A 13,001-nucleotide genomic window follows, 5' to 3' on the forward strand; every position below is an offset into this window, starting at 1 on the left:
AGGCTGCAACTGTTGCTAAGGGAACCAGCTGGGAAGTATATAACTTGTATACATTTCAATTAAACCTGTTTTTCAAATGATAGCAGCTAAGATGTTTACAGAAGTGACCTACACTGGAATAGAATTTAAAAATTAATACATTTTTCATACACCTAAAGGCAGCCTACAACAAGATTACATATAAAATAATACTGAAATCAGTTCTTGGAAAAATGTAAAGAAACAGAAAATCAAGACCTTGGAGAAGAAAAATATTATTGCTGAACTCTAGGGCCAGCAAAGTTGCTATCATTGAGCCACAATTTCTATTCTGAGTTTCTTAAACTCTAAAGCAAAAGGGGAGACAGTGGTTGGGTACATAGTTTTCAAAGAAAGCATACGAGTTTGTACGGACGCACAGCATGAAACGTTACTCCCATTTGATTGGAAAGTAGGAGCATCATGTGGCTGCAGCTACTATTGTGATCTAGTCAAAGGGTGCTGTGTCTTTCTGCAACAGTTGCACAGACAGAAAAGATGTAGAGAAATCCAAAGGAAAAATGAACCTTGCGGCTGCCTGAGAAGGCCTTCACTACTAGTGGTCCTGGCAGTTTAAGGGAATGGAAGTCTTGACAAGGAAGCGAAGCTGGAGCAGATAGAAGAGCAGCTCTGGCACTTGCTGATGACAGGCTAGCCAGATGTCCTGCTTGCCTGCACCAGCTGTGGGGTGGTTGGATCTCCAAAATGTTAAAGAAACAATAATAAAATCAATCTAAAAAAAGTTAGGGTTGGGGCAGGCCTGGCCGTGTAGCGGTTAAGTTCGTGTGCTCTGCTTTGGCGGCCCTGGTTCACCAGTTTGGATCCCAGGCGCAGACCTACGCACTGCTTATCAAGCCATGCTGTGGCAGACATCCCACATATAAAGTAGAGGAAGACAGGCACGGATGTTAGCTCAGGGCCAATCTTCCTCAGCAAAAAGAGGAGGATTGGCAGTGGTTGTTAGCTCAGCGCTAATCTTCCTCAAAAAAAAAAAATTTAGGTTTAACAATAGTTATGGGTTGGAGAAAAAGATTATTTGCTTTTTAAGCATTTTGTTTATGTTCAAGCCTTAAAGCTCTAATGGAGAGCTTTATTTCTGATAAGACAAAATAAGGATTAGTGCACACTCTTCTATTTCAGGTATAGCCAGTTTAAAACTTAAACCACATGTCATTGTTCAGAAGTAAAGAAGACCTACCTCTGACCGAGGAATGACCATAACCAAGTGCTATCATCTTCTAATTACAGGATGAGGATGTTTTCTTAATTGAAATAGTGACACAGGCGCTGAATGACAGGCCTATTCTACAGACGGCTATGGTCTATTCAGTCACAGAACAAGAGAAAATTAAACACCACCTAATGGGGCATGCTTACGTTTTCTATTGTCCCCTCCCACCTTCGTCCTTGGCTCCCTCCCTTTCTTCACTTCTGTAGGTATTTTTTTTCTTGTTTACTTTTCAGCCATGGTCTCGGTGCTGGGAACAGTACAAACATCGATCCCATTCTATGGAGCGTACATTCTAGAAGGATGGCAGGAAGAAATGGGTAACAGACAAGCACATCCATAAGTGAACAAGATGATTCCAGGAATCACAAAAGCCATTAGGAAGATAAGACGGTAATGTGACAAAGTGGCTAGGGCGAGGAGGGGGAGGTGAGTGCTGCTTTGACTCGTTCCTCAGAGAAGCCACCAGGAAGAGGTAATATCGCAGAGGAGATCTGGTGACCAAAGGAACTAGCCTTGAGGAGAGTAGGGGAAGAGCTTCCAGGCAGAAGGATCAGCCAGTGTGAAGTCTCTAGAATAAGAGTAAGCTTGGGGTAATCAAAGCCTAGGAACAAACATGGCAGCGTGGCTGGAAAGTACTGAGCAAGAGGGAAGTGATGTGAGGAGAGGCCGGGGGGCAGGGCCAGGTCACAAAGGGTCTTGTGAGCTCATCTCAGATCTTCCTTCAAGGCTGAACTTGGCTATCCCAAAGCTCCCTCCAGCTGCTCCAGCCTAAATTGATCTCCTTTATGAAATTTATAGCATGTGTCCTTTACATAAGGGGTCGGCAAACTACAGCTCACAGACAAAATCCAGCCTGCCATCTGTATTTGTAAATCAAGTTTTATTGGCACCCAGTCACGTCCATTCATTAAGTGTTATGACTATGGCTGGTTTCCAGTTACAAAGAGTTGTATAGTTGTAATGGAGATTATGTGGCCCCAAACCTGATCCACATGTTCCTTCTGAGTACTTAACTTGCATAACCATACAAGGGCATTTATATACACTGCTTGTTTTGTGTCTTTGTGTCGTCTTTCCAATTTCTTCCGTAAGCTCACTGAGATTAGGGAAGCAGCACTGCCGAAGGGATAGAGGCGCGGGCTCTGCAACCAGACCGCCCAGGTTTGGGTTCCTGCTGGATCAGTAACTAGGTACATTCTTGGGCAAGTTAATTAACTTCCCTGGGCCTCAGTTTCCTTGTCCGTTTCCTACCCCACGTAGTTACGTGTGGATTAAATGAGGTAATGCCCACAAACGCACAGGAAGTGCTCAGTAGAGGTCTGTTTTACGGGAGTTCTGCACTACTCTCAGCACTGGGCGTGTTAAAAGCACACGGATGCTTCCTTATGGTGGATGACACTGGCTTCCCAAGGAGACTTTGATGCCTGCTTTCAGTTTCCTTTGGTGATGGGGGGGCAGAAATAATTGAAATATATTAAGCAGAAATGTAAACTCCTAATATACTGCCTATTGCCATCATTTTTAAGCGAGGGTTCTGCGTTAGGAAGTACTCCGCGGCTCTCTGTCTTGGGGACTCTGTTCTGCAGGACTGAGAGGGCTGCCTGCTTTCTTGGACCACACGGAGCTTGCCTGGCTTCCCACTGATCCAATCTCAAATGCCTTCATTTGGTTCACAAAGCAGAAATCTTGGGGAAAAAGAAACTTCTGTTGGGACTATTTTTGTATTTGGAGAAGATTTTTTTTAGAAAACTTGACCCTGCACCTATGCATTCCAGATGTATGAGGCCTGCCAAGGCCAGCAGCTGGGCGTCAGGGGGGCTTTGGGCTGCATGAAGGTTCTGCTCTGTCCAGCTCTTCTTACAGAGATGAGGGGGGAGGCTGGAAAAGGGGGGCCAATTTCTTATTGTTTATCTCGCTATTTCTAGGGCCTAGTACAGTGCCAGAAACATAATATATTTCTGGGTAAATGTGATGCTGAATGAATGAGTGAATTCTAACACCAGCTTGCTTTCCCTCACTGCGTGTGACCTTAGATAAGTCACTTCATCTCCTTGATTCAGTTCTTCCATCTGTAAAATGGGGATGATAATAGATATATAATGAATAGGGATAATGTGTGTGAATATAGTTTGTGAACTTGAAAGCACCATAAAAATCTGAGACTAAAGGTGAAAAATCTCTCTCTTCATGGCTACTTTTTAAGTATGGCAAGCCATAAATATCTTGGGGATTAAAAAGCAGTGGCATTTTAGCTGACATCCTTCTAGTCATTAAAGTAATATCCTAGAATAAGAACATAAACGCAAATGGAATATATATGTAACCATATGTAAAAATATAAAAATTTCACATCTGTATCTATATCTACATTTATATCTATATCTATATCTCTTTTATAATAAGAAATTGGCTCTCCTAAATTGGCCCACAGGCACAAAAATGTATTTATCTCTCATCTAGGATCTTTGAAAGTGGGCTATCTTCTGGTGCTCCCAATTTCTTTTTCCCCTAAAGGGAAAACATGAAAGGTCCCCAAACTCAATTCAAAGAGGATGATATTAGTCCTGGCAGATGTGTGAGCTAAAGCTACAATGAGCTAGGGGTCCTTTAAAAATCTTTCCCATAGGGAACCTTTAAAGATGATATGATTCAAGGTAATATCTTCTCTTCCGAAGGACTAAAACACTTTGCTGATGTTTTGGGGCCCTATCCCCACTTGGTTAATACAGTTTCCATTTTGAGTAGACAAAGTGTTCTTAGTTTCCCCTCCTTCAGCTTTCCTGTAAGAGCCAAATATCACATTTTACTGAATCTAAGATACCAATGCAAACTCAATATTTTTTGTACCACTAAGAAATAAATGAACATCACCAATGAAACTCTGCCACTCCACAGATTATATGATACATTCCAATATCAAAGATGCTAAAATGTGGAAAATACAGGTCTTAGACTCCAACACCCTTTTAAAGAAAATATGCAAAAATAATAAGAAGAAATGGATATATTCTGGGATAGTAATTATAGAATTTAATGTTCATATTTCTTAGTGACGAAATTAACAATCACAATTAGCATTTATCTATGCCATGCTTTTGCAAAAAACATAAATTCACATGTCATGATCCTTACAACTACTTTGTAGGATAAGACGAGTATTATAATGTCAACCTGTCAAATAAAGAAACTGAGGTCCAGAGAGGTTAGTATGAGTTCTGGATGACACTGTACCCAAGCTGGGGTCTGCCATAGGCATTCCAGATTTTTTTTTCCCCTCCATATTCAGATCTTGGCTGTCTTGTAACAACTGTTATTTTATGATCATCTAAAGAACAGATATTTCAGATAAGATAACTTCTTAAGAGTTTCAAAGTCTGTCTGGAATAAAAAACTTAATAAAACAAAGATTACATGCCTTGAAACAAAAGTTATAAGAAATACTATTTCAGACATGGGAAGGCTTACTTTTAAAAGGCTCTTTCAAAGCACATGTGGTTTGCATCCCCACTTTGGGCTGCAGTCATAAAGTGTAATTCACTGTAGACAGAGTCAGACATTCTGTACCAGTGATGGTCTGAGAGAGGATGGCTGGGTGATGAAGCCATGTGTGAGTGACTGCTTGACAGTGGATTATTTCAAGATGGCAAGTTGGATGGTGAGGGTTGGAATAATGAAAATGTGTGAGATTTTGGGAAATCTGAGAGCCACAAAAGGAATGAAGACACTTAGAAAGCCGGGACAGCTGAAATGGAGCATATGTCCTGAAATATACCAGGGGAGGCCAGTGCAATTCTGTGAGCAGTACTGGACTGAAGAGATTTGGGAGGAAAATTGATGAACCTAAGGCTGAGGTTTGATTTAAAGCAAAGTTCTATTTCATCAGGAACCAAAAAACTAGGAGAAATAACTTAGGCATTTGATTGATTAGGTAGAAGCAAAGACGATATAGCAAGGAAGAGCAGTGATTAAAATGGTAGGTATCAATACTAGGTTTATATCTCCAAGGCCACCCATCAGCAGCTGTTGATTTCTTCAACAACCGGGTATTTCAATTAAAGCAACCAGGTAAATAAGGGCGCTTGGTTATGGCTGAGGGTGTCAACCTACTTGGCCTTTCCTAGCGAGGAAGGGTAAATATGAGGAGGAACACTGTATTTATGAAAGGAGAGCTAGGGATCTGACTTCACAGAGTAATCTGACATTGATGGAATAATATCAAAGGACTGGAAGTGATACCTATGTTACTCTATTTTAATTCTTCCAGCAGTCCTGTGAAATAGGCATTACTGTTTCCATTTTACTACTGCCAAACTGAGACTCAAAAGCTTAAATGACTTGCCCAAGGTCATAACAAGTAGGAGTCTGCATTTGTCTAACACCGAAGCTTTTAATAACATCACCCCACCTCTGATGAATGTATGTCGATTGAGTGCATGAACAAATAAACTAAGGGGAAAAAAAGAGGAACACACACTCCCACTCGACTAATGTTTTTTAATAAAATGCAACTATCGAAATAGATATAAATATTATCTTGTCACTAATTTGCTAGCACAGATAAAGAGGGTTTAAAATAATAAATACTTAAAATAATTAGGAAGTAAAATAGTGTTTGCTGTCTCATGGTTTCGTGGCACCGTACCTACTGTTGTTATGAGACACTGCTTAAACACAAATGCACAGTTGTGGGGAATCAGAAAACTTGCAGGACAGACACACCTTGCAAGAGTGGCTTTGCGGGTCTCTAAGCACTCTAGTGGTTTTTGGCATTTGCAAGGAGGCTTCACCCTGGATTTCAAGTTCCCGCCTACCAGTTTTTACAGAAATGGCTGTAATGTGTTGGCCTTCTAAGCACTTTTAGTGAGCTCTCAGATTCCCTACTCACTCGGCTCCTTTGCATCTTCTTTGCAGCTGGGAGAACTGCCTTTCTGCTCCACACAGCTTTCAACTTGACAAATGCGACTTGGCATAAATGTCCCTGTAGCCTTTTTAGCTTGCTCTTCTCATAGCAAAAGCAGAAAAAAAGAGCAAGAATAGGAAAATTACAATTACGCGATGTGCAGATCCCATGGCCTGATTGGTGTTTTCCAATCAGATTTGCCTGGCAACCGCCCTTTCTAACTCCCCTTGAAGCCCGAAGCTGGTGTAAAACTTAATTTGCTTCAGATTGCTTTAAAATTACCTTTTAAGGACAAGAATAAATACCTACTTCGTTTTAAATAGGCCGTATACCCTTTGCCACATCTCCCTCCAAATAATGTTTTTAAACATTCTCGAATAGAACTTTGTCAACAGTGCTATACAATGGGCATTTGCTCACTGTGACCCTATGGAATTATTCTCACCCACGAACATGTATAAGTATCTACACGGTACCCAGCACCATAGCAGGTGCCGGGTAAATACATACTCTGAAAGCATTTTACAAAATATGGTCTCTGGTCTCAAAGGGGTTTACACATTTTAAGTGGAACAAGCAAATCTGGGGATGGATGAAGGAAAAGAGTAAAAACAGCTTTAAAGCAAGTCAAGCTGAGTTGAGTATTAAACCTCAGTACCTCTGAATTACCTGCTGGGTTTGTCGTTTGTTCTCATAAATACTCTCCCTAGTGGTAAAACTGTTCCTTAGGAGTTGAATGTGTGTGAAGCACACGGATGTCATTGGGAAATGGCACTGCAGGAGGAATGCAGAGGGGCAAGAGCTGTGATCCTCCACGCAGGGGAGGGATCCACGGGCCTTGGAGGGCTGTCTGAAGATGTTATGGAGGTGACGGCTGACACCAAAGGGGGGACCATCCATTAGGAAGATGTCCTTGTGACACCACATCAAGAAACAGTAACTAAGACACTACACTCCAGTATGATGTGGGGACAGGGGAGGAAAATGAATTTTATTCATTGTCCGCTCTGTATTTTGACTGTAGTGGACATTTTTGGGTTTTGCTACCCTCATTCTACTTCTGGTTCCTGTAGTCACATCCTTGTGATTTTGCTTTGGGGAACCTTCCTCCCCCAACTTGAGGTCCATATGTTACAGGAGTAGCACAGGAGGCGGGCTCAGCCAATCAGCACATCACATTCCTCAGCTCCATGGCCTGGCTCAGGGCTGAGTGTGTGATCTAAGCCTGTTCAATCAGCAAGCATCTCTGGACCTTGGGATGCTGAGACAAAGATAGTTCCTCTCTCATTCAGTACATCAATAGGGAAGCAATCAGCCTTAGGACCTGCTGGTAGCCATTTTATAATTCCTAATATACAAACCTTATCTCGCGGAATACAAAAACCCAATGCTGTTGGTAATCCCATTTCAAAGACGAGAAAATTGAGACTTCATGCTATTAAATAACTTAAGAGTACATTTAACAGCTAGTACATCAGAGTCAGAATTGAAAGGCAGGTTTGTCTTACTCAAATTTCTATGCTTTTTTCATCATTTCATGCTGCTGTCTTTGTTTCAAAACTTAGTAATTTTCCATTAAACATAAAATTCAGGTGTTAAGTTGCTGGGAGATTCAATGCTATAACATTTTGGAAATTGTAACAAGTAGTGAGGGTTAGATGCTTGGAAGAACCAAAAGACCTTAAAGTAATGTTCGCAGATTACTCATTACCTAGCAGTTATAGTTGACTACAAGTTGTAGTGAAACATAAGGAAGAACAAAAGAGTCTTGAAAGATTGCAAGATAAAAACAATAGAGGTTTAGGTGCTTACACTGACTATACAGCAGATAAGCTATTTAGAACCCTTTCTTAGTTTTTAATAGAACTCTTCATTTCTAACATGTCTTTGGAGGCAGATCTGTTGGCTTGCAATGGCTTGCTGAGCTATCGTACTTTTCCATTACTGTTGTAGTCCCTTTGTGGTGGTGTCTGTCCACCACATCCCCTGTGATTTGTAGGTAAAATTTCAAAAGTTGAATTCCATGAGGCAAACTAGAATTCTGTCGGGTATTCAGAAGCAGAGATGTGGGTAAGGTCAGTGATCTTCCTCCTGGGTTAACAGAAGCTCAGATACCTTCATCAAAACTAAACTTTAGTGTTGGCTAAAATCTTATAACTCTCTCAGCATGTCTGAGATTCCACTACTTGCCAAATGCTTATGAATATGGATCTTTTTCCTTAGAATTTAAAATCCGATAATTATATAATAAATAGTACAGCTATCTTCCAAATGCTTATGAGTATGGATTTTTCCCTTAGGAAAAAGTTGATAATCTTATTATGAAAAAACGGTACAGCTAGTTTAGAGTCTATAAAATATCAAGCCAATCACCTCTAGTGTTAATATTTAATTTCAAAATTATAAATTTTGAAATAAATTTCAGCAAATATTTTCTGTTATGTTTTCTACCACTAATTTTGGGATACTAAGTTTCTCAAATGAGGTTGTAAATTATTGCACTTGTGAATCATTAACTTAGCTATTTGGCATCCATAAAGAAAAAAGCAATAGATTTACGAAGAGATACAAGTCAAAATTTTCTGCTTTTCATCACTTTCATCAGATTACCACTGCATCTCGGTGCTGCTTGGATGTTTTATTCCAAGTTACATTCACAACACCTAAAAGTATACTGCATTCAAATGGGCCAAAATAGAATCTTTCCTTCATGAATCCCACTCATTCTAATTCAATAAAACCACTATCTTTCAAGTTATGTGAATCTAGTTCTTGATATCTAGAAAGAACTAAATAATATTTTGGGTGTCCTTACGCACATGTGTAATACAAAATTCCACTTTCACAATCACCGTTTGGGGAAGCTGCCTCTTGAAGATTTGTACTTTAAACCTATATTTCAGCCCACTTCCTCTAGGCAGCCTGGTATCTAGAAGTGACAGGAGTTGTCACACAAGCATGTGCCAGATGAGTGTAACACACTCGGTAGCTACCTGAACCAGTATTTCCAAACTGGCTGAAGCTCCATTGAAAGGAAATGTCCCAACTGGAGTTCTCATTGTAGGGTTTGAGGTAAGGTTTCTTAGACCACATTTTATTATGGTCTTCTCTTCCTTCTCCTAGTGGTTAAGCTGGAGTTAAAAGTACCATTTCTTTTGTGACTTTTTCAAAATATTTGAAAGCATGTATTAATTTATTCAGTGCATATTAATTGAGCATATTATTGTGAAATAGGTACTGCTTTAGGTACTGGGGATACAGCGGTGGATAAACAGAAAAAATTCTGCCTTCGTGGGGAAAGAGGAAGACAGACATTAATAAAATAAGGAAAATGTATGTTAGATGGTGATATGTGCCATGGAGAAAGAGAAAGCAGAGGAGGGGGAACAGAGTGGATGTGGAGGAGGGAGGGAGGGGGGCTATGCGATTTTAAAGAGCATGGTCTTTGAAAGCCTCACTGAGAAGGCGACCTCTGAGTAAAGATTGAATAAGGGAGGGAGTTAGCCCTGAGATGTGTAGAGAGAGTGCTCAAGTCTGAAAGAAGAGTAAGTGAGAAGTTCCTGAGAGGTGACACGCCTACAATGCTGACCTGAAGACACCAGGTGGGCGGAGTGGAGGGAGGGGAGATGGAAGGTGAGGACAGACTGATGATGGGCAGGTGTAGGGTCTGGATCACATGGACCTTGCTGGCCATTATAAGGACTGTGGCTTCTACTCAGGGTGAGATGGGAATAGATTGGAGATTCAGATGAGAGATGTGACACATTCTGATTTAAAAGGATCACTTAGGTTGCAGAGTTGAGAGTGACTAGAGGGGAAAGGGGTAGAATCAGAGGGACCAGTTAGGAGGCTCATGCAATAATCCAGACCAGAGTTGAAGGTGCGGAAGGGTGGTAGTATTGAGGGGTCAGGAGAAGATGGGGCCAGTAGGTTTCTTAATGAGTGATTTAGATGTGGAAATTAAGAGAAAGAGAGGAGTTGAGGATGATGCCAAGGTTTCTGTCCTGATCAACCGGAAGAACTGAATTCCCATTGGCTGAGATGGGGAGGCTTAGGGGAGGCACAGAAATGGGGACAAAGATTAGGAGTTCAGTTTGGGACATATTAAATTTGAGATGCCCATGAGATGTCTAAGTAGGTACTGAATAGGGATCTGGATATATAAATTTGAGAGCTCAGGCAATCTGGGCTGAAAAAAGAAATGTCGACATTCACAGGGTATTTAAAGCTCTGAGAACGAACGAGGTGACCTAAGAAATGAGTGTTGGTAGAAGAGAGAAGTGGCCTAAGAGCTGGGCCATTTGGCACTGATCCAGCCTGAGGAGATGAGGAGATGAGAAGGAACAAGCAAGCCAGTCTGAGAAGGATCAGTGAGGTGTGTGAAGGATCAATGAGGTCCTGGAAGCTGAGTGAGGAAGGTTTTTCAAGGAGGAAGGAGTAATGAACTGTCACAGGGATTTTTCTCTGGTCCTAATCCCACTGGGACACCCAATCAGCAACACTCATTCTACTCCTTAGTCATTAGCTGCTTTATGCAAAGTGTTCTGCTGTTCATTAATTAGCTTTATCTTCCCAGCAAGACGCCAGCTTCTCCAGAGCAAGGCTTTTGTTTTCTTATTCTCTCTCTCTTGAGCAGTAGCTTTTAAACAGTTTTTGACTACGTTTCACAGTAAGGAACACATCTTACTTCGGAAGCCAGTATATGCACATATACAACTGGAAGAAAGAAAGAAATACTTAACTTCTCTGCATGCCATGCATTCTGTCTTTTAAAAATTCTCTTCTATTGTCTTCTATTTAATTAGAAATAATGTTGTTGGTGACCCAGTGAATTGATTTCACTAACCACTAATTGATTGCAACCATTGGTTTGAAAAACACCGCTTTTAGAGCATCCAGCACCGAGCATCCATTTATTATTAATCAGAGAGATGCTATTCATCTTCGTTTCTCCCGAAGTACCTTCTGTAAAGTAAATGCTCAGTATGTGTTTGTTGAATGAATAGCTTTGAGACTCTAAAGTGATACTTCTTGAATTGAGCTCTCTTGCTCTTAGTTACCTTTACTTTTACTGATTGTACTCGTGTAGAAGAACATTTCCTGAAAGCTCTCTATCTTCAGAACGAGGACAGACAGGAGCATCTTTGTGAAAGGGCCTCCAGTGTAGCCAAGAGTCAGAGAACTCACTGGCTAGGGTTGGAGCTGCCCAACCAGATGGAGTGAGTCCACCACTTGCGATAGTACCACATGCGCAAAGCAAGGGTAGGCAGCCTGATGTTGAATGTTTTTGCATGTTCTTCTCAACCTCTGTGAGCAGGCACTATGGGGTTGAAAACTGAAGTAAGTAAACACATAAGCAAACAAATAAATAAGTAAATGGCTTTCATTCACCTTAGAACAATCCTGTCTTTTTATTCTAATTTATATGGTTTTTGATGTCAATATGAAATATTTATCATTTAGGAACAGGAGGAAAGAAATCCCATTAAATATCCATGACCAAAATGGATGGAACTGGGACAAAAATCATTAGTAATACGTTTTAGAATTTTGAAGTGTTCAACTATCAACTAAGAAATGATGTGTAATTCAACCGAGACATTTCATTGAAGGAATCTTTCATAGACAAAACAAGAGCTTGGCACATAGTAAGCCCTCAATAAATGTTAGGTAATGTTTAAATCCTTCCCCATACAGCACACCTACAAATGTGGCCCAGAAGAAAATGGAGTATTTTTCCACCATGTAATTCATGCCCAGATAGTTTTTCACTTATAGGCAAGGAGCATAGTGCAATGAATAAACGGTCATGTGCCGTATAAGGACATTTCAGCCAAGTATGGACCACATATATGATGGTGGTCCCATAAGATCAGTGCCACATAGCCTAGGTGTGTAGTAGGTTAGACAATCTAGTTTGTGTAAGTACACTCTATGATGTTCTAACAAGGATGAAATCATTTAACAACACATTTCTCAGAACATAGCCCTGTTGTTAAGTGACACATGACTATAGTACAGGTTTTGGAATCAGGATAACCTGGGTTCAAATCTGACTCTACCACTTACCAGACATGTGATTTTGGCCCAGTTACCTTAATATCTTTGAAACTCGGTGTTCTCAAACATAAAATGAGGACAGTAACATACTTTAGGGACTTACTATAAGGATAAAGATAATATAAAATTATATATATATGTATATATGCATAATGTTTACTAAATAAAAGCTTAGTTTTGGGAATTTAGAAGGTATATTCATGTCGGACTCATGTTGTAAGCTATGGCTAAGTTTCCACGTGGGGCCAACCCCTACAGCCTATTTAATTCATAAAAGGGCTGAACCATGAGGGGATATGCAAAGGTTCCAAAGCTCTTTGAGCCTGGGAGTGGAAGCCGGCTTGGGGTGGGGAAGATAGTGCATTTGGGGGAATCTCCAGAGGCCTGTATGTGAGGGACGATGGGTCAGCCAAGGTTCTTAGAGCAGAACAGAAAAAACAGAGATTTATTTTAAGAAACTGACTCACATGATTATGGGGGGTGGCAAGTGTGAAATCTGCAGGGCAGGCTGGTAGGCTGGAAACTCAGGCAGGAGCTGATGCTGCAGACCGGAGGCAGAATTTCTGCTGCTCAGGGAAATCTCAGTTTTGCTTTTAGGTCTTTCAACTGATTGGATGAGGCCTACCCACATTATCCAGGGTAATCTCCTTTCCTTAGAGTCAATGACTGTAGATAGGAACTGTATCTACAAAATTCCTTCACAGTGACACCTAGATTAGTGTCAGATTAAAATAACTGGGGACTCTAGCTTAGCCAGATGGCTGCATAGAACCAATAATCACAGATGGGAAC

At 40.7% G+C, this 13,001-nt stretch overlaps 1 protein-coding gene across 25 annotated transcripts in view; it reads right to left on the reverse strand.

The window, feature by feature from the left end:
* DLGAP1 (DLG associated protein 1) overlaps positions 1–13,001 on the reverse strand; it is an 843,036-nt gene that overhangs the window by 259,867 nt on the left and 570,168 nt on the right. For 4 of the 25 annotated variants that reach the window (XM_070220817.1, XM_070220816.1, XM_070220826.1 and 1 more), the window contains exon 2: positions 6,135–6,248. The exons of the other annotated variants lie outside the window; for them this stretch is intronic. In XM_070220817.1, the coding sequence (XP_070076918.1) occupies positions 6,135–6,248 (114 nt within the window). The remainder of the gene's footprint in view (positions 1–6,134; positions 6,249–13,001) is intronic. 25 annotated transcript variants of the gene reach the window in all.

The sequence above is a fragment of the Equus caballus genome, chromosome 8 (assembly GCF_041296265.1).
Source record: "Equus caballus isolate H_3958 breed thoroughbred chromosome 8, TB-T2T, whole genome shotgun sequence".
NCBI classification, from domain to species: Eukaryota; Metazoa; Chordata; class Mammalia; order Perissodactyla; family Equidae; genus Equus; species Equus caballus.